This window comes from Borostomias antarcticus, assembly GCF_949987555.1.
Source record: "Borostomias antarcticus genome assembly, chromosome: 22".
NCBI classification, from domain to species: domain Eukaryota; kingdom Metazoa; phylum Chordata; class Actinopteri; order Stomiiformes; family Stomiidae; genus Borostomias; species Borostomias antarcticus.
The window spans coordinates 17559689-17586099 of NC_140255.1; the positions used below are offsets into that span (position 1 = coordinate 17559689).

Below are 26411 nucleotides of genomic sequence, written 5' to 3' on the forward strand. Positions count from 1 at the left end.
TGTAGATATGGCTTGATTATTACAAAGGCGTTGAAAGGTCAGATCCTGATTCCAGTTTTGTGACTGTACTTTGGATAAAAGGTTTGAAAAGTGCCGAAAGGTATGATATATTCTGCAAGACTCAAGTGAGTCGGATTCCCAGCACCTGCTCCAATTCCTGTCTTCTTTGCTGTACCTGAGAAACATAAAACGATTTCAACTGAGATCTTATGGTCAACCTTCCTTTAGAAATTCTTTATTTGCTCATCATGTCTCCACACAAATAAAATAAAAACGACAATTATGTTTAAACCATTTGTGTAAGTGTTCCTTAAAATAGAAAAAAAGCAAAGGTGAAACACCGATGGTAAGGACAGATAGGACCAAATAAACTATGCTGCCAATAACCTCAAAAGCACTATTCAGTTTGGAATCAGTTCCTTCTGGAAGCATACCTTAGAGTAAACGTATCTGCCCACAGCCTCAGGTACCCAGGGGGCCTGGTAGAACTCAGTCCTCCTCTCCTCCTCTGGGTTCCCTGCTACATCTGTCATCAGCTGAGAAACAAAGAAAATATGACCATTATGTAGCTGGAGGTTTGGATGCTTCTTAGCTTATCCTTTTTTGCATTAGCATTTTGTACTCGCCCTTTGAACTGTCCTGTCTTTGCACTGTCTAGTCTCGTCTCTGTACCCTGTCCAATGTTGTCTCAATGTTATGCACCACGATCGAAAGCAAATTCCTAGTATGTTGTAAAACTGCATGGCAATGAACTGATTCTCATTCTGAATGCTCGGAACCTTCGGGTCAGTGTGTGCAAGGGCCTCAAGCAAGTTCATTACTGGACAGTGGTAATATAGGGTGGCTTAGCCCCTTTCGTTACTAGCTGGCTGGTGTACACAGGCCCTTATCCGTTTGCAGCAAAATTGTCATAAATAAGTCAGTCCACCTGGTCTACAAAACAAAGCTTGTTGATAAAGTGTCGCAGAGAAATTTCAAAGGCACTCACAGTTGCATGAGGGTTGCACCCACACGGGCGGTGGGTTTTGAAAGCTTGGTGCTGCTAATAAACATGTTTAATCTACAATTAAACATGTCCGAAACTATAGTGTGACAAATCCTAATTATTTTTTGCACTATAGCTTCCAACCAGCAGTGGCCAGGGCTGTGATTGCTGGACGCACCACCCATGGCAGGAACACAGAAGAGGAGGAGCCAATTTGGACAATGCATTCTCTAAAAATGTGACTCGTTTTTTAGCTAAAGATTGAACATGTTTATTAGCAGCGCCAAGCTTTCAAAACCCACCGCCAGTGTGGACGCAACCCTCGTAAAACTGTGAGTACCTTTGAAATTTCTCTACGACACTTTATCAAGGAGCTTTGCTTTGTAGACCAGGCAGACTAACTTAATTATAATAATACCAACCAGCTAGTAGCGCAGTCCCAAAAGGGACTAAGGGTGGCTCAAACGTCCTTTAGCTGTGAGAATGGTCACATTAGAAACGACTTATGAACTTGCAACACTAACACAAACTTTTAAAACAAATAAATAAATATGCCCCATGTTTTACTGCTCCATGTATTAAAAGCTCTGCTTTGCAGAGCGGTATAGATTTCAGCCACATCACTGAATCTGTACAGACATGCCAGCAGGTTTCTTCTTAGCATTCTACCTCCCCCTTGCATCATCTAGATTAGTTTATATGTAGGCATTTAGACTCACTTCTTGTGAGAACCCCCCCCATTCTAAAGAACTCACTGTATGGTTAACGCTGGGTCAAGCAGTACATTACCTTGAAGTCTCGGCTCTGAGACTTGAGCCAGTTTTGGATGAAGTCCTGGGGGTTGTTACTGAAGCTCAACATGAAGTCTCTCTGAGTCTTCAGCTGGTTGATGGACTCTATGGTCTCGTGGATCTGTGGGGGGATAAGTTGGAGCATACCTGGTAAGACAATACATACACCTACACATTATGATATAAAATGTGTTCCCAGTATGAGCAACTTGCCAACTGATAGCCACAGTGGCTATCAGACAAAAACGAATGAACTAACACTTCTACCTAAGTGAAAATTCACTGAAGATACAATTTCATCTGAATCATTTGATTCAGAATCAATTAATCAATTTTTTAAACCCAGCCTTAGTTAAAATAACTATTTACTAGCCAATTGCTGGCCTGTCTGACTCATCATTTTTTTCATTTACCAGGTAAAAACTCTTGGCTGTTTTTTTTTCTTTCATTTTGAACCCGTCATAGCTAAAAAAGAAAATATATGAAAACATGTCAAGAGAACTGTACCTTTATCTCAAGGAAAGCAATCTCCTGCTGATTGGTTGTGGAGGACAGAAAGCTGTTCATTTGACCTTTCAGAGGATCATCCACCTCCACATCAATGTCGTAGCAAGCTGTCTTCTTCTGGTCATTAGGGTCAACACTACTCAACAACAAGAAATATGGCAATTAAGTGCTGATATGAACAATTTAATAGCTCCTTCCTAGAGCACAACTACAAAGTCATATTTATGTTGAATTGACAAACTTGATACACACATACACTGTACACACCTGATGACGTGATTGATGATTATGGGGTCAGGGTGCTGTAGCAGCCCCGCAAGCTTCATTGGAATTTCAGAAAATCTCATACGAGGACACCCAAAAATCTAGAGGATCAGACAAATAATGTTTTATCAACCATCCACTGTCTTCAATCTGACGCACACTGTCTAAAGGGCTCCATGGTTACAATTTCACAGGACCATTAAAACAAAGACAATTGTCATTATTTTAGCTCTTGACACCTGTGATCAGGGGCCTCATTGAAAAAACTGCGGATTCCCGTTAGTAAGGTTGCGTACGTATGCCAATCGGAAAAAATACGCACAATAATTGCGTATTGTTGTGCGTTGTGATTTGTCAAGATGCTTGTCACGTGTATGTAGGGTCTGCCAAATTTGAAGTGGCTTACATTGGAATCCACAGACTTGATAACATTGGGATAGTTTATCCAATCAAATCTTGTCATGATTGTCCCTGTTGATTGTCCCACGTTAGCTAGTTAGCTAGCTACCGGCAGTAATGGTGAACAACATTGAAATGGAGAGCTGATATATTTGGATATTTGGCCTCTCCAAGTAGCCCTCAGCTTTGGTGAGTGAAAAAGCATCTGTTATCTTCCGATCTGCCTTTGTCTCTATGCATTGGCCATACTGTAAGTGCTGGATTGGTAAAGTGACAAATACTGTATGTGTCCATGCTTAAGCACGGGTAGTTAGCTAGTTAGCTTCTAGCTTAGCTAATTTAGATAACTAGAATAAGCTAGTCAGCAGCACTTGTTAACAATGTGTTCCAACAGCAAGTGCCTAGTTAGTTCCCCATACACTACTGAGATAGTGAGCCAAGTGGTTGGTTGTGTCAGTTTAAATATTGCATTCTTAATTTAGGCTTGTGCCTCTGACAGTATTGTAACTTGTTGCTCTTCTCTCTCTGTGTGACAGCGGTGCCATTGCTGTCTGTGTCTGTGTGTGAGTGACTGTGTGTGTGTGTGTGTGTGTGTGTGTGTGTGTGTGTGTGTGTGTGTGTGTGTGTGTGTGTGTGTGTGTGTGTATGTGAGAGCACAGTCGTTTTCCTGTGGGGGTGTAATTTTTCAGTGAGTGCAGTGCACTGCCAGGGCATGCTTTGGAAGCGCACCCCAAAACAATGTGTGTCTTGCTTCGCTGGTTCTGGCTTACCAGGTGCCAGGACCCACCAGACGCCACTGCATAAACAACATTTAGAAATGACGCCCCAGAGCTCCTTAAATCGCATTTGACAGGCATATTCTGTTTTCAGGCAGCGAGCAACATAGCATAATTGCAGACTCATCTGATAATTGAGTAAATGTTTTTTCAAGTGACATGCTGTATTTCATAACCGGTTCCATGTTTCATGTTCATACCTGTCTAAAGTAGCGATTGCAGTTAATGTACTCCTTCTCATGGCTGTCCTGAAGCTTGTTGTTCTTGATGTACAGCCACAGAGCCTGCATGATGCTGGCCCGTGTCTGGGTATGGACACCCAACAGTCGTGCCAGCCTGGGGTCCAGCTTGTACTGAGGGGGCTGTACAAGGAGAGGGGGTAGGAGAGGAAGGAAGTTTCATCATTAACTTCATCATGGCTTCATCTAACATACTCATAAGGAGAACACAACCTCACTCTCACCACCAGTGTGCGCACCTACAGGACGTTACATTCGCCCCACTGCCTGCATTACCATCGGAGGAGGTGCGTAACTGCTGTAAACAATGTTTCTATCTGCCTCCATCTATCTGCCGACCTATCCAATAATAAAAGAGAGACATATGTAATGTGAGTCAACATGTGTGAATGTGCATACCTGGTGATCAAGCATGAGGAGCAAAGTGCAATTCACACTAGTATCTCCAGGTCTCTTCACTTGGAAGCCATCTGTCTCCTGGGTGGTGGGCATCCGGTGCCACTAAATATGGAGAGGTTTGTCATTAGCAATAAAATTACGACTAAAATTACATGATGCATAGCAAAGTGTACCATTAAGCCAATTCCTGTAAGAAACAAGATTATAACTATAAGGAAACATTGACTTTTTGTTCAGAAAGAGCAAGGTTTTGGCAGAGGGATTCCAGTGCATTCATCTATGCTGCAGTCTATCCTTATATGCATGTCATACCTCTACCAGGTGGTTGTCTGGCCCATACAGCTCCTTGTCAAGCTCAATAACCAGGCTCTTAAAGAATGATGAAAATTTCCTCTTCTGCTTTACGGGCTAGACAAAGAAATGTGAGAAACAGATATGAGAGAAAACAATTCAAGGAGAGGTTCGGAATTTATCATTTAAGGTTATTTACGATCATGTACAAAAGTCAATATCAAAGTTTCGTCAAATGGTGCACTCTCAAGATATAGCCCGTCACCGCTAACACACTAAATGGATCCATTCTGTAAGTGCATAGACAATTTTTCTCAAAAACAGCATTGTCTGGGTTTCCCGATAAAGAACCTTCTTAAGGAACCCATCCCAACCCCACCCTTTGCATGGGAGTTAAGAAGTACTTTAGAGTTAAGTGCTTCTTAACGCGTTTGGGAAATCCAGCCATTAACTCTAGTTTTCAAAGACAGGAAACTCACCGAGTGGTCACTGCTGTCCGTTGATGTTCTGCTAAAAGAATCGCCACAAAGTATGCTTCCTATCAGGTTTTATTTATCATTTAGCATCTAACTATTTTCCCTCGCAGTACATATGTTTGTAAACTTCCGCTTGAACTTTGGGAGGTCTTGACTGAGTCTGGAGGCTACCATAGATTGGTACCACATTGTTGTCAATACAAATCAATGGATATAATATGATCAATAAAAACATACTTTGTGGCAATTTTTTTTTGCCAGAACATCAACGGACACCAGTGACCACTCGGTGAGTTTCCTGTCTTTGAAAACTGGAGTTAATGGTGTTTTTTAGGGATTTTGTCTATGCACCATGTGTACCATGATGAGATTGACACATTCACTAAATGGTGTGACAACAACCATCTCATCCTAAACGTCACCAAAACTCAGGAGGTCGTGCTAGATCCAAGGCGGGTAACTGACCATGAGCCTGTGGTCATCAAAGACCAAGTAATCATCCAGGTGCCCACCTATAAATACCTAGGTATTCAGTTAGACAACCATGTCCGCTGGAATACACACATAGACAACTTGTGTAACAAACTACAGCAGAGGCTTTATCACTTGAGGCGACTCAGACTTTATGGAGTAAGAAAACAGATCATGACGATTTTCTATCGGTCAATCGTGGAGAGTGTAATCAGATATGGAATAACTGTGTGGTTCAGTTAACTTAACTGTACAACAAAAAAACAGACTAACAAGCATGCACAAAACAGCCATGAAAATTGTAGGTGAAAGAGTTTGTGTCCTTAAATAAACAATGAAAAAGCTGTCCTGGATAAGGCGAATAATATCATCGCAGACCCCCAACATCCGCTCTCCACAGAATACGAAGTCCTCCCCTAGGAAGGAGGCTTCACATGCCAAGATGTTATAATAATCGGCTAAAACTATCTTTTGTCCCAGTCTCCATTAAACTGATAAACTCACTTAAGCAGAAACTATAATTATATGACCACCAGCACCTGCACTTTATCTGAAACACCACTTGAAGGGTTATGTGCAATATCTATCAAATGCCATGTCCAGATGGAAGCTACTGTCAATGTCACTCAATGTTTACTGTTGACTTTGTTGTTTCTTTTGCCTGTTGTATGTAATGTCTCTGTTGCACTTTGAAGCAATACGGCACTATGCCCAAGACACGTTTCCCCACGGGGACAATAAAGTATAATCAATCAATCAATCAACCAATCAATCAACCAATCAATCAATCAATCACCTATGGATCCATTTAGGGTGTTAGCAGCGACGGGCTACTGTATATCTTGAGTTCACCGTTTAACAAAACGTTGATATCAGCCGTTGAATATGATCGCAAATAACCTTATAACATGGCTTATATTGCTAAATTCTGAACTTGTCCCTTAAGTATATAAGTGCTGTGAGACAGTTTTATGTTTTTACAATGTTGTGTATTCAGCGGCATTGCAGCGGCACAAGCGGCTGAGGCTATAGAGTTTTACACACCCCTGCCGAAGTGGTGTTTGTGCAACATCTGTCTGGCCTCCCTTCCCTCCCTCCCATATATGCTGACTAAGTTAGAGTAGAAAAGGGTATTCCCCATTCTATGTCTATTATTGACACATAACGAACAGCACTTTCAATTCCTTGTTTTGAAGAGAAACACGAGTTGCATACACATCTGGTTGCATGGTGTAAGACACAGGCCAAAATGGGCTGGAAATGCATGAATTAAACGTGCAGTGAAATGTCAAATTAACATATGCATCATCGCACAGAAGCATTCGTATACTCTGCATGACTGTGTATAATGGTAGATTTTTTTAAACAAATCATCTGGCTAGATACAGTAGGTCAGAAAAAAACACATCGGTACTACATTCTGACGGCCATGTCTATAACAAAACAATTAAATATTCAGACACAGATATTAACTAATATTATGTTATGATATATTTAAACCCAAGGCATTAAATGAGAGTGATAAGCTAAATGTATACAAAATCATAATTTAGAGTACTTTCTATTGGGAAGTAGCTGTCTCAAATCCTGACCACTAAGTTTCAATTTATGTAAAGATTTTTATCGTGTAATTTAAAAGATCTTTATCATCAAGTTTAAACAGAAGTTGAAAGATTTAGATTTATTGAGGGTTTCATTTTTAAATTAAGAAACTTTACTCAGAAAATCATGTCCCAAGTTTTCCCAATGCCACTATTGAAACAAGTACAACGAGTTTTAGCCCATTGGCTGAACCTGTTTGTTTTTTTTGCCACACCCCTGCATTTGTCACTAGTGACGCTGAATCCCTGTCGCTCATGGCTGCATGGTTAGTAGTTAACTACCATCATTTTGAAATGTTTTTGAAAAACTTTTTTTTTTTTTTAACTGACTTTGAAAAAAAAGAGGTAAAATGGCCCATATAAGTCATTATAAAATGCCTTGTGTTGTAGTTATTTGGATAAACATGAATATTTATGAGTGGTTATAACTATAATTATACAGTGCTATAAGATAAGGCATTATAAGTAGGTTTATAATGCATTACACACATGTGCTTCATAGAGTGTTACCCAAACATCTTTATTTGTCATACATACACAGACAAGTGACAGGAGCGTCCACCAATTAAATTCCCTTCCTGTTCTTAACCCATCCCATCGTTCTTCCACCAATGGCAGCCGGGAGCAGACAGAAGGCATGTGCAGGAACCGCGCCCGGGGACGAATCCAAGTGCTCCTGTCCGTCTTCGTTAGGGACGGACAGCATTAGCGATCTGTTCTTCTTCATGTTTTTTGTTTAGGGTTCTTTATGGGGGAAACCCTAGCAAACACGGGGAGAACATGCAAACTCCACACAGAAAGGACCTGGACCTTCTTGCTGTGAGGCGACAGCGTACCCACTGTGCCACCCATGACCAATTGGGCTTCAGTGTCTTGCTCAAGGACACTTCGGCACTGCCAGGAGCTGGGATTGAACCGGTGATCCCCAGCCAGCCGCACTACCTTCCAAGCCCAAATCAATGATATCGTTTTTGCAACACATATCCACATATACCACGTATGCTGGCATTGGTGTGTGTGAATGGGTGAATGAGAGGCCATTGTAAAGCGCTTTGTCCATTAAGATAGAAAGGCGCTATATAAGTGCAGTCCATTTACCATCAAAATAAAAACTCTACGCTCTCTTCACATTGTTTTGTCTTTCCCTTGTTTTTGAGAGTACTTTAATTTCTGGTATGTGTTAGAACAGTATACTGCATCTCCGGTGACCATTGAAATTTGTGGAAGAACAGTATATATCCCATGCAGTACAACAGTTTAAACGATTTATACTACTGAGCCTTATCATGCTTCCGATTGATACATCACATTTATTTCCATTAATGTTTGTCAGCAAATATTTTGCCAACAATAAAGTTATTTAGTAATAGATACATGTACCAGCTTGCTTCAAGACCTCTACCATAACCCCCATCCCCAAAAACAAGGATCACAAAACTTGTCATCACAAAAATGACTACAGATCCGTCGCCCTGACCTCTGTGGTAATTAAGACTGTTGAGCACCTTGTACTGTCCCACATCAAAACCATCACGGACCCACTCCTGGGCCCCCTGCAGTTCACGTACAGAGCCAACAGGTATGTGGACAATGCCGTAAAAATGGTCCTGCACTTCATCCTTCAGCTCTTGGACTTTGCAGGAACCTACGCCAGGATCCTGTTTGTGGACTTCAGCTCCAGCTTTAATACCATCATCCTGGCTCTACTGCAGGACCATCTCTTCCAGGTGCATGTGCCTGACTTCACCTGCAAGTGGATCACAGACTTCCTATCTAACAGGAAGCAACACGTGAAGCTGGGGAGACATGTCTCTGACTCCCGACCATCAGCACTGATTCCCCTCAAGGCTGTCCTCTTTTCCTCTACTCTTCTCCCTGTATATGAACAGCTGCACCTCCAGTCAGTAAAGCTCCTGAAGTTTGCTGACAACACCACATCTGATGGGGATGGGTCCGCCTACTGGTGGGAGATTGACCATCTGATGTCCTGGTGCAGCAAAAACATCCTGGAGCTGCTTCTTGGGCATCATCATCTCCCTGGATCTCAAGTGGGAGCTGAACATCAGCTCCCTCACCAAGAAGGCACAGCAGAGGATGTACTTCTTGAGGCAGCTGAAGAAGTTCAGCCTGCCAAAGCCAATGATGGTACACTTCTACACCTCCCATCATTCAGTTCATCCTCACCTCTGGTATGTTGCGGCCACATCCAAGGACAAGCCTAGACTGCAGCATGTCATCCGCTCTGCTGATAGGTCATTGTCTGCCATATCTCCAGGAACTGTACGCCTCCAGGACCCTGAAGCGGGCAAGAAAGATTGTGGCCAACCCCTCCCATTCCGGACACAAACTCTTTGAACCACTCCCCTCCGGCAGGAGGCTACGTTCCATCAGAATCAAAACCTCTAGGCACAAAAACAGTTTCTTTCCGACTGCAACTGTCCTCATCAACAAGCCATGTGACCCCCACTGACTGTGTAGCCTGTTTTTTGGGGGGTTGTACTGTATTTTATTACTTCGTTATTGTATTTTGTACTGTCCTGTGTTTTTTTCCGGTGGCTTCGGGTGTTTGTTAGCAGGATTACACAAACTACTGGACCAATTTTCACAAAACTCGGTGTAAGGGTGTAGACCTTTCTGCCAGTCCAAACAGCGTGTCTGTGACCTTCCCACGTCGAGATATGGCCGTTTCAATCCTGTGCCTTGTTTTGTGCGTGAGAGCGGGACATTTTTGGTATCACTGCATTTGTTACGATGAGACCTTTCTGCCAAACCACGTCTCCGTGACCTTCCCACGTCGAAATATGGCAGTTTCAATCTTGTGCCAGCGCCTTCTGGTCGCTAGGAAGTGAAGAGCATGGTCGACCCCACTATGGCTGTCAAATAAATACTCAAACTTCAACAAGTTGTCGACTTTGGTGCAAAAAATGCATAATCGATCTTCAAAATGTAAATTCAATTTACATTTTGAAGCCTCCCCAGTCCAGCCTATCTTCTAATCATGCCAAAACATATTACGTTAGTATTCATTCTTTTCAACACAGCAAAAAAGCAGCTAAACAACTGTATCTACAGTCGTTATGCCATTGAGTAGAGATTGGAGTGGCACACATGGAAATGTTGCAATCAGTGTGTATGTCAGTGTGTGTTGATATTAGTTGTTAAAGAGAACTAATCTTTGCTACATTGTTTAATCTTGGACCATTCTATGAAAATGACACCACGACCAATGCGGTGAATAAATACATAATTCCTGCTTTTTACCTTTTTAGTGGTATTTTGTCCTTCAGTTACACAGATACAGTATTGTGATGTTCCGTAGATGAATTATACAGTTGTGTCTGCCTGAGGTCCCAGAATGTGTCTGAAGTGGAATTACAGTACTGATTGGAAACTAAGAGTTTTGTTTTAATATAACGTAATCTGAGTGAAATGCATTTTGTTTTAGTGGAAATTGTAAGACCTTTATTCAGAAATTTCAGTGATTTATGGAAATTAGCAGCTCCGTTTAAACAACCACCAACTACTGATATGACTGTAGATACAATTTAGCTTTAATATGTACTCCCGCTGAAAATGCACTTGCCATGACAGAGCTGCGTCCCCCCCTTCCATTATATCCCCACAGAAGCCGAGATACGGTATTGAAATGGAAGCCACAGTAGAGAATGAATGGGGAAATGTAACCTAATGCTTATAACACCAGTAATCAACTTCAAACTGCTCAAACGCAGATAGCTACATTCTGTAGGCCGAAAGGAATCCAATGATGTCCACCTTTTGATATTTGGTTGACTTTAATCACTGCTAGAAGACGGGAAGATGACCAAGTTCATGTAACAGCTGTTCATGACGACATGCGCGCGTTCATCACCTCTGCTGCCATTGTAGACGAAACACTAATGTACAGTTTATCCACCCTGTATATCCAACATACTGTGTAAGGTAACATTATTTTGACCTTCCTTTAGTCCTACAGTAAGCTAAAATGCTTATGTCAAATTGATTGATACATTGGCCGGTTGTCGAGATAATCGTGGACACCGGCCTGTCTTGGGTGCATTAGATCTGAGCATCACATTTGTTGGACAGCCCATAGTGCTCTCTGGCAGCTAGGCCTGCTGAATGCCAGAGCAGCTGTTGGTTTTATTTGCAGATTTTATTCACAAAGATGGCAATAATCATTAGCAGACATGCTAACTTGGTAGTTAAAATGACGAGCGTAATAGACAGCAACTGCTAGCAGTACTGTTATTTACACAGAACTGACTGCTCTGTGCAACGTCATATGGTTTGAAGGTTGAAGGGTGGTTCAAGGGTGATCCAATCGCCTGCTGATAATTGGGATCGACACCTATTGGCAATGCCTCTAGCACTAATGGTTTCTAAGACACAGCTGCGAGACAGATCCATGGAGAGAAACAGTGTGATGGTCTCACAAGGCTAGGAAAAAAGTCTTTATCTCAACAGTCACTCACATCCTCTAGCAGTTTGCCCTCCACCCTTAGTTCCCAGGACGATACTTTTTCCGCTTCTTCACTGCCTGGCTTGGCGGGCGTGTAGGTGTTGGATATGTAAATCCTCAACTTGCGTTTTTGCTGTGGTGGTTGGGAGTCAATGAGAGAGAAAACATTAGACAACCTCTTGTGAAGACATTGTTTCAAAGTTAAAGGGGAACGCCGCTGTCATAGCAAGTTTAGCTCAAATGTCGCTTTGTCCTCCGTGTGTACGGATCGGTTTCATTGAGGACAAAGCGACATTTGAGCTAAACGTGCTATGACAGCGGCGTTCCCCTTTAAAAATGTATTAACTTATATTGTCTTGTTTTCACACAAAAATCTAAGCCATCTTGGAAGTTGCTTGAGTGGTTCTGAGATTTATAAAAAAAAAAAAAATAATAAAAGGAAAATTGTTGTGTAAGAATTGACCCTTGGCTAATGATTGCTTAGATTAACTTAGTTAACTTTTGCTTGTTTCCATATGGTCTCCTATAGCCCAGTCCCAATGTCCACAATTATAGACTCTCAGACTTTGAGGCGCATTCCCGCTAAGTGTGTGAGTGCTTAGGGCTGTCCCATTGTCAAATCGTCAAGTGCATGAGGCTGTCTGGCAGACATTTTGAGCCCTTTACGCCCCCTTTCCGTAAGTCTGCACTCCTGACTTTGTCTAACTGAATTACTCGGCAGTTGAAAATGGTGCCGTTCTCCACGTGTAGCCTATGTAGCCTATGTGATGCGCTTTTGCTACATGTAAATGTTTCAAAGATTGCTTGTGTTTCCTCCCTCACATGCAAAATAATGTTTGCACTTATGCCGCGTTCCAGATAGGATTTTGAGACCGTAAGTTACGACTTCAAGTCACGACTCACGACTTCATAACGTTCCAGGCAAACTGTCTGGGTGCGTGGAATTCTGGATAAATGTAAACAAGCCAATATGGCTAAAGCTTGAGATTTGCCACACTGTCAGCGCTGGCAAGCTAAACATTGTATGCCTAATTTCGCTATGCTAAGAAATTGTACGTTACGTAATTTTATTTATTGACATCATCGACTTTTTGGCGTTTGCATGGTCAAGTTCAGGTTTACCTTAAAGCCTCTGGAAACTTGGCTTGAAATAGTAAAAATGCATATATCATCAAATGTTAGTGTCTCTTTAAGCATCCACAAAAATCTGAGTTAAAATAAACGTTTAGAACCCTTCTAAAAAAGTGTTCAAAAACGGCTCATTTTGCTCTCTAGACCATTTGTCAGGAATGTGTGGGCGCGTCAGATCAGGATTTGAATGACATTTTGATCCGCCAATGACAATCTCATCAAAACTAGCAACGCACTATGCACAGCAACTAAAAGTCCAGCCGTATATGTTTGAGCCGTCAGATACTCAATTCTCAGAGGATGCAGAAATACAGTAGAAGCCCTGTCATATTACTTACGTAGCTAGCTACAGAAACCAAATATATTTTAATTTCATCATCTCTCACTCCCAGTCAGAAAATGTCAGCTGATTGCAATGCTAATTTTCCACAAAAAAAAAAAAAAAAAACTATTGGGGGGGCTCCATTGACTTACGCTAAAAACTTAAAGTGTTTCATGAAGTTGCTGGTGTTACCCCCTTTGGACACAACAAACATTTTACATTAATTGCATTTTGCACCATTGGTAAATTTGGTGAAGTACCATTTTGCCCTGTCCTCCATTATGCATACTTCCTCGAGAGGCCTACTAGAGAAAGACAAAACAATGCAACGTCATCGCCTGCATGCAGCTTTGTCATGAGTGGAGGAGTGCCAGCTGCATTGGCAGATTCATGAAATGAATGCGGCTCCATGGATTTATGAAACAAACGTGTGAAATACAGATAGCAGCACCGTTTGTCCAGCTTATCAATATTTCGGTACTGACCCAATGACATACCAGTACCAAGAAATACCAGTAACCGATACCCATCCCTAATCAGAAGTGCCTCAGGATTTTCCTCTTTTTCTATTCAACACTGCCCTATTCTTGAAGAGCACCTGATTTTTTACTTCAACAAAATTTGCTTAATTGACCCACAGCACTCCCTATTTTTTCTTTATTCAAAAGTTTAAAATCTAAAATTTTAAAAATGAGTACACATGTTTGGACTTGCTATGCCTGCCTTCTACCATTGCTATGCCTGCCTTCTACCATTGCTAAAAGTAGCTACACCAATCAAAGTTAAGGGGAAGATGAGCTAGCTGTCTCCAAAACTAAACAGTAGGAGAGTATTAACCAAATGTGAGACACCTCAATGTTTGGAGACAGAGCAGTTATTTAGGTAGCTAGCGTGGCGGTGTGAGAGAATGTATACCCCAACGAGACCGGGTAAATGCACTTCTTCCAAACTGCTCAGGTAGCAGTCCGCCACATATTAAATAATCGCAACAATTTAGTGTGGAAAACTAGACATTTCCTGACTCTAAACTAATATCTAAAACATAAGCCTATGTAGGAAGGTTAATATAGTTAATGAAAACTAACGAAACAATGACAACTTCTCCTTAACTGAAATAAAAATAGGCTTTACAAAAAAACATTAACTAATTAAACTGTATTGTATGTTTACAAAACAAACTAAAATAAAGTACAATTATAGAGAAAATGCATTTTTCATCATTAATTTCATTCTTTTTCATTTCATACATAAAGTCTAGTATTTTTGGTGGATATGAAATCTGTTCTTGTTTTTTTTTGTTGCTGTGCCCCTGTTCAGAAGAAAAAAAGACAAACTAATAGTGAAACCAATAAAACTTTCCCCCCAATAAAACTTTCCCCCAAAAAAATAAAACTTGAAAACTTGATTTAAAAACTAATTAAAAGTATGCTTAAATTGAAAACAAAAAAAGTTAAAAGGAAATAAAAATATAAACTAATTAAAAAAAAGTAAAGTATAAAGTAAAACTATTATAACCGTTTTCATTAAATATTTATTTTGCCTGCATTATGAATCCTACATTCACTTCAAGCATGTGCCCGATAACGCAGTAGTCACGTGACCTTTTTGAGCCGTTTTTGTTCTGGAATTTGGGGAGAGCTATGAATGTTCAGACTCCACTAAATGTTATTCAATAAAGGAAATCACATGTTAAACTTTGCGTTGTTTGAGAGCAAAAAGTCACAGGAGTTGCTAGCAAGGTAATTTGTGGCAAAGCAAGGAAGCACCATCTCGAATTTTATGACCATTGTCCATAGGGAATACAGTGTAGCCATTTTCGAACCTGCTTTGTCAGATGTTGGGTGGCTAGTTATACTTTTATGCTAGGATTGGGTAAGTCTAGTTCAAGGGACGAGTTTAGCAAAGGGTCAATTGCTTACCATGTAACTATGATGTTTATTAGTTGGAGCTCTACCGTAATGGGCTTCTTGATGGCTTCCTGGATCTCCATGCGCTTGCGTGTGATGGTCTGATCCAGCTTCCTTTCAAAGGCGAGGAGGTCCATGTAGGCCTGGGACTCTGGAACAAGGTCTCTGATCTAGAACCAACACGTACCTTATAATTTGGGGTATGTTAAATATTTGTAGAGAGGAGGGATGCACACCCAAGAGTTTGTTGAGGTGCTGACCAACGGAGGACTGAAGAAACTGAAGGTTGCAGACTATTTCCTCCAGTCCCGTTGTTATAAAGAAAACAATGTTTCAGCACTCAATGCCTTCTTTGAGAAAATAGTGTTGAAATTTCTTTTTCTTTTTAATGTATATTAAATATTACCATCAAGGCCTAAGGTTGATAAACATTGTCAATTTGGCAAATTTAACTCACCCTCTGTGGAAGCACCTTATCAGCCAGCTTGCGCCTTTTGCCACTGATAACAGAAAGAACAAATTGATATATCATTTAAAGCTGGAAATACACAAAGCCGACAATTCTCCTGACTGTTCCTGATGAAAAGGCACCCTGAGAAAGAAGAGCGTACCCTCTGTCATAGAAATTGTAGTTTCATCACCTCCTTTTGTGATTTACCACCTCCCTCAACCTTTCACATACAGTAGCTGTGCTAACCTAATTCATGACAGGACGCCCTCCAGGAGGTCAACACACCTAGACCCAGAATAACCATCCTTTGTCCCTTTGTCTCTTATCAACTATAGCTCTCATATGGAAAACATACACTATCAACAATCCTGTAGTGCAACAGCACGAGCTCCACCAATCAGAGACATCGCTGTTAGCAACCCCACCTAGGACTACATCCGGCCAAATTGATTGGCCACTGATTGAGAACAGCCACAGTTACTCTGCAATTAGGGAGACAAGTCAAAAAAGGTTTCAAACCCCAGCCAGTTTATCACTCATAATGCTGATAGATGCATACATACATACATAAATACATACATACATACATACATACATGAAGGCTGCTACATTCCTTGTGTGATTTAAGTTTGAGAACATTCTTTTGTAGAACTTAAGAAGTTTTATTAGAAGATTTTATAATTGTTTTTGGTTAAAATATCAGTTATATATTAGGGTGGACATTTTGGGCATATCTGAAAATTGGGGGGGGACTTGTCCTCCTCAATGTATATGGTGACTACGGCCCTGGAGCACACACTGCATGAGCATCCATAACATATTTCCAGGATTTTTTTCAATTGGCCAGAAAATTGAAATACTGCTGTACAGCAAGTTTGGCTGTTTCATAGGGACCCACACAAGCAAGAAAGTTTGGGCAATCAAATGACACTTTAATAATTGCCTAGTTGAAACATTGTTAGCTTACCTCCCTGTAAGTGGAAATGCACACTAAATGTTGCATGAAACTAACCAACCCTTCTTTAACCACTGTTCTGCTCACTAAGGAGCAGTACCCCCTACACACAGACACACACACGCACACACACCACTTACCCACGCCTTGGGCCTCCCAGCCCCCCTTGCTGTTGGAGTTGCTGCTGCTGCTGAAGGAACCTCTTTCTGGAGGTGTCCATGGCTGGGCGTAAGGGCATGTTTCCACCATAAGATAGCCCAGGGTGCTGGCCACCCATTGACCCCATGCCCCCCATTGGGACCCCCCTGCTGGGTGGCATTCCAGTACGCTGAGGAGGACAGGGTGAATTATATTGTGTGACAACCAAGTACAGTTTTCACAATTTTCTATAACTCACTAGCTAGCTAAACATTATTTGGATCAAGATGATGGTAATGTCCCAGTTAATGAAGGCTATTTTCAAATGGGCAAGTTGACAGACATACACAATTCACTACATACAATGACAGTGAATTGTAGCTAGCTAGCTTCAAGACATATCTCACATCACTAAAAATAATGTTTTAACGTTATACATCTTTAAAGCACCAAACTTCATGAATGTTTTTTGTAACATATGAGTATGTGCTCCAATCACTCTATCACAGAAATATTAGTGTTGTAGAAAGAGTTGTAGAAGAGTTTTAGAGAATTATTGGGAACTCAAGATTACCATGACATACATGTTCTTTACAAGTGTATGTTAACTTTTGCCCACAACTGTATATATAATTCTGGACCTTGAGGGTCTTTATTGGCCACACGTGATGACACAACACACGTGCGTGGAGGGTGACTCGGCACACACAACACACACACACGTTTTCAGTGGTCGCCAGTAGAAATTGTTCCCTGCATTTATCCCATCCAAGCCGTCCTCCTCCAGGAGCAGTGGGCAGCCATCGTGCATGGCGCACGAGGACCAAGTACAAGTGTTCAGGCCAAGTCCTGGTCAGTGACCGTTCTTCTGCATGTTTTTTGTATTGAGTTATTGTATTTGGGAGGAAACCCTTGCAAACACGGGGAGAACAGGCAAACTCCCCACAGAAAGGCCCGGAGACCTTCTTGCTGTGAGGCGACAGTACTGTGCCACCATTCCGTACGTGAGCAATTTTGGGGTTCAGTGTCTTGCTCAAGGACACTTCGGCACAATGTCTGGAGCTGGGATCTAACCAGGGACCTTGCTTGCCCAGCAGGCCGCTCTACCTGGATCAGCAAGACTCTTAGGTCCCTGTCAATCTAATTCCACTGTTACTGGGAAAATATCCTTACATTAAAATACATTTTGTGGTGAGTAAAACCATATAACATGGGGTTAGGGTTAGCCTACTAGTGCATTTTTTAACTCGATAGTCCAACAAACGGACAACACTGAGGCCCTCTATAGGAAGGGACAGAGCAGACTGTTCTCCCTTAGGAGGCTCAGGTCCTTTGATATGTGTAGCAGGCTGCTGCAGATGTTCTACCAGTCTGTGTTTGCCAGCACACTGTTCTTTGCCGTGGTCTGCTGGGGAAGCAACACTAGGTCTGGGGAGACAAACAAACTGAACAAGCTGGTGAGGAGGGCAAGCTCTGTTGTTGGGCAACTGAACAGCCTGGAGGCTGTGGTGGAGAGGAGGATGAGGGACAAACTGAAGTCCATCCTGGACAACCCTCCCATCCCCTCTATGACAAGCTATGGCAGATGGGGAGCACCTTCAGGCACAGGCTCATCCCACCTAGGTGCAAAACAGAACGGTTCAGGTGCTCCTTTGTGCCAGTGGCCATCAAACTCTATAACAGTGTCCGAGTGAAAGCTAAGAAGGTCCCTTTTAAAATGATACCTAACACAATATTATAAAACATTGAAAAATGTCTGACTATGAACCTAAACCATTGTTTAAACCATTTAATTAAATTGAAATGGTAACCTAAAGTTACACCCTTTAGTTAAATTAACGTCAAAATTAGTCATACGAATAGTTAGCTAAGTTAGTTAACGTTACTTCAGCTAGCAAACTGTAGCAGTTAAGACATGTTCAGCTCCATACTGCATGTATAGACTAAGTTAGTGAGCTATTCCAGCCAGTTCACTATCTTAAAGTAGCTTGTACCTGGTGGTATATGAGGTGAGCAGTGTTCGTGGGTCGGAAGCCCGTCTGTGGTGTTGGCGTCCTCATAGCAGCAGGTCCAACATTCAAGGGGTTCACATTGGGGTCCGTCAGAGGACCTGAACATGATCCCCGTAAAGCCATTTTCCAAAATGCAAGTGGTTGGGAGCCGCAGTGAAGTTTTGCTTGATAGCAATAACAAAACGCTAGCTAGTGCTAGCGTGTTGCAAGTTCCGGGATGTTCAAAGCTATGCCTATTGATGCCAAGTTAGCTTGAAAAGTGAACACAAACGTGAGCAAGCGGCTATGCGTGAATTAAAAAAAGAAAAGTGCTTTGTTCATAAGAAGTTGACCGACGGGTTTGCTAGATTGATAGATACCTGATGTCCACCCTGGCTTTTGAGTGTGTGTGCGATGGCTTGCGGCGCAATCGGTTCCTGAAACACGGAACCCATCATTGGCACCGCCTAGGCTGTGACTCCACTGGGGTTAGAGACAATATCAATCTACTCCCAAACAAGTATTTATTCTTTAACGGGAATTCATTCTCACCTGTTTATTGTCTTTTTAATTCTAATACATGCCAGACCAGTTCATAGAAAAAAAGATTTGATTTAACTACCCCAGAATTACTTTTTAACTTAATATGCCACTTTGAAGACACACATTGGCAACCAACAGCATCCCCTACTGGCAGCTGACTGAATTATAGCCTACAACAAGTTCAAACTTCTGGACATTTTGCCAAACTTTAAGAAGATAAAAATATTTGCTCCCAGTTTAAATTCGTACTAGAAACGAGAGGGAGGAATGGTAACAAATTATTTATTATGCTAGAAGACAAATGAACAAAAACAGAGCCAAGATAGCAGCGTGGTAACTATTTGAATATTTACACTATCACAACACACCAATGATACATGTCACCCTTTACAATTTAAACACATGATACAAATACATTTTTGAATGATAGAATACGAGCTAAACAAAACTACATATCTAAAATGAAACCTTAAAGCTGCTGTCTATATGATATAGGGTTTGTCAAAACATATTTCCGCAGGTGAATAACAAGTGACTGGAATCTATTCTCAAGCTCACTTTCAGGACAATAATGATTTTGCTTGGTTTCATATGAAGAGTCTACAATAAAAATACATTATTAATTCAAATGTCACATGTCACTTAATTATGTTCTCCATGTCCAAAAATAACAGCTGACTTTATGAACAGAATGTTTGAGCATACTAGTATGAAAGCAATTGTGTCTGCCTGGCCTGTACTGAATGACGCACTACCAACATAGCTGTGACTGTAAAACAATAAAATAATAATAATAATAACAATAATAATAATAAAATATGTGATATTCATTATTCAAATAGTGCTACCCGTGTATTGAAATGTGACAAAAGTTTGAGAACTGGTGCAATGATTTTGTAAAAATAACAAATCAGTCAGGTAAACTGTATGATTGAGCTGCTTCGGCTAATGGGCGACACTACAGCATCACTGGTCCAACAAAAACAGTAACAAGCCAGAGGTGGATTCTTATTGGTCTCTGTGTCTGTGTTACTGAGGGAAAGCCTCATCTTTCATCAGCATGCGCGGACTCTCCTGGTTCTCCATACGACGTCTAGGACCCATGATAGCTGGGGAAACAGGTTAATGTACCAACATCATTACGATGATTCTCCACTTCAACCAAAACTGTCAGGGTAGACATTTTTAGGGTGGACATTTTAAATAACTTTATCAACCCTTTTTTCCATCTAATGATCTGTAATCCAATGCCTAATTTACTAATAAGATGCCTGGCTAGCTCGTTGGAGCATAAGATTCTTAATCTCAGGGTCATAGGTTCAAACCCCAAGTTAGGCGCAGCTAAACGTTTCATTCATGAATGGATTATAGTTGGATTACAGTAAACTTTCTCTTGATACTTTATGTAACGTGTCTGTCGATCGCTGGAGTGTGGCCAGGTGTAAAGGGGTGAGGAGGGTAAAGAAACAACAGTCTGACTGCCTTCATGAATTTAATGAGGGATCGAACCATTTCCTCCTAAGTGGGGTACCGCAGTAGGATTACTGCATATCACCCACCGGTGGTGATGTGGCTGATAGTTATTAAAAGAAAATTACATTATTGAACGTGAGGATGATAAAAGTGTCATTGTTCCCCATCCTAATTGTTAGTTAGTAACTAAAAAGAGGAGAGATTGACAATTCTAATGCCACAGAATGAGTTGGCGTTCTATGCTCCACTCAGGACCAAAACAGGTCTTTGAATGTCCAAACCAATGCGTTCACTATTACCTCTGCACCAGCATTCCAGCAGTTCTATTCATTGTGTTGGTCAGCTTTGCCCAAACTTTATTACGCTCTATTGTCCACCCTAAAACTATACAGTAACAATGGAAACTTCATGGTTATAGGATAAAATTAATATTATTCTTTACTGGAGAGTGAGACCCTTTGCAACCCAGTGGATAATCGGATTTGTGACAACTTACCACTCTTATGTTTGAATGATTTGGATCTTCGGGGTGAATTTGGATTCTGAGGTGAAAAGGAAAGAGAACATTTACAAATGTGTACATTAAAGGAAGGAAGACCTACTGGTCAATACAACTTCCCTCTTGAGATCTAAACAAGAACTATTCTTCTACTGTCACATAAAGGACTTAAATTAAATCTAAGTTCCCCTTAAAGGACTAAAGCAATTTAATTGCGATTTTGCAATTTTTTTTGCAATATCCATCAATAGAACAAAAACAATGCACCCTATTGCACATTTGGCCACAACCTGGTAAAGTGGTTGGAAGCTCAAGCCAATCATAATGTTCCTCTGCAAGGGCAATGTTCCTGGAGCTATGGGGAAAACATACCAATGAATGGCTTATTTAAAAAAATGTATACTACCTTGTCTGATTTTCTCTTCTTGGCTGCAAAAAAGAAGGGTTTCATGAGATACTTGTCATGGACAACATTGACAAAAATTGAATATTTTCTAACAATTAATCTAGGGCTTATTTTTTCGATTAGTCAATCAACCTAATGATTTAATGATAATTCAGAAAATTATTTTTGCATTGCTTGATTAAAACACTTAATTTATCCCAAATACATAAAACGAATTAATAATGAGGAGTTGCAGCAGTCTAGGCAGGAGATGACCAGGGCCTGGATGAGCATTTGCGCCGTTTCATCAGTAAGGAAAGGGCGAATCCTCCTGATGCTGTAAAGCATGAATCTGCAGGAGCGTGTGAGGGATGTGATACATGTATGTGCGGAGAACGACAGTTTGTCATCCAGATTCCTTGCAGTCCGAGTCGGCGTCACCACTGTGATTACTTGCACTGAATGGATCAGCCAGGTTTGCATAATCCTGACTTTTTTTGAGTTTCTGATCGTTTTTCCTAGTTTTCTATCAGCCCTCTAGTTTAGCGTGGTACAAAATAGATTTTATAAAATGAGTTGTAGCAGCTAAACATACAAGCTTAAACAATGATGAAAGCATGATCATTAAAATACTCAGCTAAACTGCAGAAAAAAAACGGTCACACTTACAAAGTAGAAGGAGGAAAAAGAAAACAAGAGAGGTGAGGTGACTGCTCTCCGCCGCATACGCAACTTCAACACGCGTCAAGTCGCGTTTCTTTTGAATGGCTCAAGATCTACCAGCATAGCCTCTGCGATTTACTGGTCAATATTGGGCACCCCTGGTGTAGCCTATGTTCCTATATCACAGTGTAGCCTAAGTGATGGTGTAGCCTATGTTCCTTTGTGATGCGCTATCGCTAAATGTTTCAAAAGATTGCTCCTTTCGTCCCTCACATGCAACAGACCGTTTCACTTGTAGCAACGAGCAACCATGTTTCATTCCCTCCACTCAGAGCAGGTTCTCCTCTCGCACCTGTGAGGGGTGTTGCGCAACACAGATCTGAATTGGAGCAGGGGAGAGACAGAGATGTCTCTGCTGATAGGAATAGCGAAAATGCTTCCTAAACAATTTCTATTGCAAGTTAGAAATGGGGTTGGAGAGATAAAAGGTTTTACAGATGGTTGTGTGAAACAAACCATCTGGTGCGCGTCAGGTTATGATAACCCCCTTATTATGATAGTGACTATGTTCATATCTTGCCTACACTGGCTAAAGAGTGGTCAGAAGAATTGGTCATAACGTAGCATTGAGATTGAGCATTGTTGTTACGCTACCACAAATCAGTAAGACAGAACTGTGGATTATAACTTTAATAGTGGGTTTAAAGCAGATATGTTTCAAAATAACTAAGAGTAAGAACTTGTCTGTTACCTTTTTTTTCTGCCCCATAAGACCAATCATTATCGTTGACATCATCGTTGTCCTCCTGATCACTCTCTGATTTGTTGTTGGTGTTGTTGCCAGTGACTATTCTGTGTGAGGGAAGCATGACATTCAGTGAATCAATGAGAAAGTTTCACAGTGCAGAAGTATTTCAAAAAGAAATGAGTATTTAATCTTCATCAAGTACAGTACAGTGGCCACTAGCATCCAGATCACAACCACTGTGCATTCTGCATATGCTTGTAATATGTAAACCCCAAGACTAAATGGCTAAGTTGGTGTCTAGGTAACGTTAGTTCCTTCTGTGTTCACTGACAAAACAAGTAGTCAGTTGGTCCACAGAACATCTAGGTTAAGTATTGGAATATTCAACCTAGTAGAACAGGAGAAAAATGCCATAGTAGTATAGAATACAGTAAAAAGCAAGCAAGAAGACAGTGACAGTGACTGTGTGCTCCACCACTTTGTATTTTATGAGATAGAATTACTCTGAGGTTAAATATGCTACATAGGGTATTATTAACCAGCTAAACTGAAAATGTCTTACCTCACAATTTTGGTCTGAAGTGAAACAATATGGCTTAATCAAGAATAATCAACAATCTCAATTATTGTCTTACCATGTTCAGCCAAGTAATGCTTTGTTTTGATGTTTTAAAATGTAGAAATGATCACCAGCCATTTTCCATATACGTTATTATATATGTTACACATACTCTTGCTTGTTTGTGCTTGTAAGCTCAAGAACAATCATATCCATTTGAAAAATTATTTGATCCAATGAGGTTGAGTGATGAACAGTGTGGCATGACCAACTTTTTCAGGGACCCCTTTTTTGGCTTGTGAGCATCACATGCAGATCTAGAATTATAACAAAGCGGGTATTCTAAGTCATTACAAACCACTGGTGAGATATCTACATACTGTAGCTAATATTGTCTCATTGCAGTAGTCTATTTGCAACACACAATGGATCAATAAAAATAAAATATAAAATAAAATAACAGAAACGGATTAGAAATTATATTTGGTGTCCTGAGGTTTAATATATATATATATAAATATATTTGCTTTGAAATCTATACAATTATCAATTTGTTTGATGAAAATGAAGTTATTGTTTGCATGAAAATCCACCACTAGCTTTAACCCCATACTCATTGGATCATTTCATATCAGCACTGGAGGAGTACAGAGCCAAAAACAATTCTGTCAGTTTTCAGATACTTTGTGTTAATTGTATGCATTTGCAAATACCTGTCTCAGTGTCATCCCAGTGCCTTACCTGCGGTTGGCTATGCGGCTGCTGTTGCGTCCCATTCCCAGGCACTTTTCTAGATGTGGGGCAAAACGTGAAGCAGCAATGCTTCGGCTGCAGTTGGGACACACACACTCCTTGTTCTTCCACTGGTTGTACACCTGCCCAAACACATCCACCCCTGGCTGGTCCACAATTTCTGAAAAACATTTGCACGCACAATAATATATGAAAGTGTAATGTAACTGCAGTTCATAAAGAGCAAAAACATACATTTTAAAGTGCTTGTAAACTTGGTTCGAAATAGTAAAAATGCATATATGATATCAAAGTGTCCTAGGAGAAACACTGAACAGTGCAAAATCCCAACTATGATGTGAAGTCACTTCCAGAGTTATCCATCCCTGATACTTACTGTGGTGCCTGATATTTCTAAAATTGATCAAGGAGGTTAGGTGCATAGTAGTCTTACAGTGCTCTTTGCTTTATTACTGGCCATTTCAGTACACATCACACACTGTATACCTGTAGTAATGTAGGTTCACCCTCTTTTATGTCATGTAGGTAGATTAACTTCTCTCTTTTTGTGTATAAGCCCCTCTTACAGAAGCTACCATCATATAACAGCCAGGTAATTAATAACAGGAAGGTAGCCTACTGTAGCTACTTACCAAACTCCCTCATGCTTTCTTGGTCAGTGTCATCCAGGAAGAAGTAGCCCTGCTTGACAGCCCGATGAACCTCGAAACACAGGCCAAGACAGGCATCCTCTACCAGGTCAGACAGGATGTCCTGAGCTAGGCCCTGCCAAGACACAGAAACAGAGTATGGAAAATGAAGTTGTCTCCCAAATTAATGTTTTCTTTTCTCAAATTAAATTGAATCTGGTCCAAGTAAATAGCCATTTGGATTAGAAGCGATTTTGCATTTAACTAAAGGGCTGTGTGCATTTCAATGTTATTAAATTATTTTAAGTAATCTACTAGGCTACAGATGAAAAGCAGCTCACGTAGCCTACCTCCAGCTTGCTGTTGTCCAGGCTGGACATTGAAACCTCCTCCATTTTCATTTGCCAGAATTACAAGATGAGCCAACACTCCTGTGTTCATGCTGTAGCGCAGCAAGCATTAGCCAAGACAGGGCTATATCAGAATTGAATGGAGACAAACGATAAATAAATTACACCCGTTTGTGAAATTGTTTTGTCAAGCCTAGCAAGATCATGCAGAGGCCTGATCTGATCTGATATTTTTGAGAGAAAGCTACAACGTTACAAGAAAGAATATTTAAAGAGTCAAGAAATGTGGTAGGCTAAATGTGGTAGGCAACTTTAATGCGATATCTTTGATCTGATTCGTATGATTTGTAAGGTCCAAGTGCAACATTGTAAGGAGTCTAATTACATTTATTGTAGGCTAAAGGCAAAGGAGGCTAGACAATTCAAATGTATTGCAGAGGAGGCAGCGCGTATCCTATTGTAAAAATAAAAAACAGGCATATGATGGTAGCCTACATGCCTTAGGGCTGGAAACAATCGGAAACATTTGTAATCCATTGCATTAAGCCGTTGAAGAAACGATAGCCTGTTGTCCACAAGCTAGTAGGCTACATGGCAGTCTCGTTAGCTCGGCAAATCACAACATATAGACTACAGAAATTTTCAATACACTCATATCAACCCGATTATAACATAACAGCTAAATGACAATTCATACATGTGTTTGTTTACCTATTTCGGCAGGCATCCATCTTTTCACCAGAAGACTAAGGCAGAAGCAATCGATCGCTACACGAGCGAGTTTCCATGTAGCTTAAAGGAGTAGTAAAGGGAAAATGCATGTTTAGCCCTGTTTTCAGGTTACTTATGATCATATACAATGGTTCAGATCAAAACGTTGACAAAACGTTGATAACACTTTTGAAAAAGTCTGATAATTGCTCTACCACCGTTTTGGTCATACAATGGATGTGGGTGGGCACCTTGAAAAATAATTCAAAAACATGTTAAACTCTCTCGATTAGTTGTAATTGCCATAAAGATCAGAAGGTTTTTTGTAGTGGCCGAGTGGTTAAGCTGATGCAGTAGTAATCTGTAGACCTGTGTTCAAATCCAAACCCGATTTTTTTTTCTTTTCATTACAATGAGGAGTCAAATGAGCTTTAGATAGATAGATATCAACTTTATTTATTTGCTGTTTATGTAAACATCTTTCTATGCATGTAAAACAAAATAATATCCGATTCTCATTCACTGTTAGGAAAAAAGACATA

General features: G+C 40.7%; 2 protein-coding genes across 2 annotated transcripts; both read right to left on the minus strand.

The window, feature by feature from the left end:
* Positions 1–36: 36 nt before the first annotated feature.
* smarcd2 (SWI/SNF related BAF chromatin remodeling complex subunit D2) lies at positions 37–18787 on the minus strand. Its single transcript, XM_084456430.1, has 13 exons — positions 18560–18787; positions 16568–16755; positions 15479–15521; positions 15069–15191; positions 11675–11794; positions 4673–4768; positions 4361–4462; positions 3923–4084; positions 2551–2648; positions 2284–2419; positions 1775–1897; positions 435–536; positions 37–175 (listed from the first exon to the last, which is right to left on the minus strand). Exons 1-13 carry the CDS (start codon positions 18698–18700, stop codon positions 122–124), a joined length of 1488 nt encoding a protein of 495 aa, XP_084312556.1. The 5' UTR covers positions 18701–18787; the 3' UTR covers positions 37–121.
* Positions 18788–19415: 628 nt separating this feature from the next.
* Positions 19416–25910, minus strand: LOC311324059 (ataxin-7-like protein 3). The gene is made up of 8 exons (XM_084456436.1): positions 25870–25910; positions 25159–25282; positions 24812–24944; positions 24168–24339; positions 22871–22971; positions 21478–21500; positions 21069–21114; positions 19416–20208 (listed from the first exon to the last, which is right to left on the minus strand). Exons 2-8 carry the CDS (start codon positions 25207–25209, stop codon positions 20129–20131), a joined length of 606 nt encoding a protein of 201 aa, XP_084312562.1. The 5' UTR covers positions 25210–25282; positions 25870–25910; the 3' UTR covers positions 19416–20128.
* Between the last annotated feature and the right edge of the window lie 501 nt (positions 25911–26411).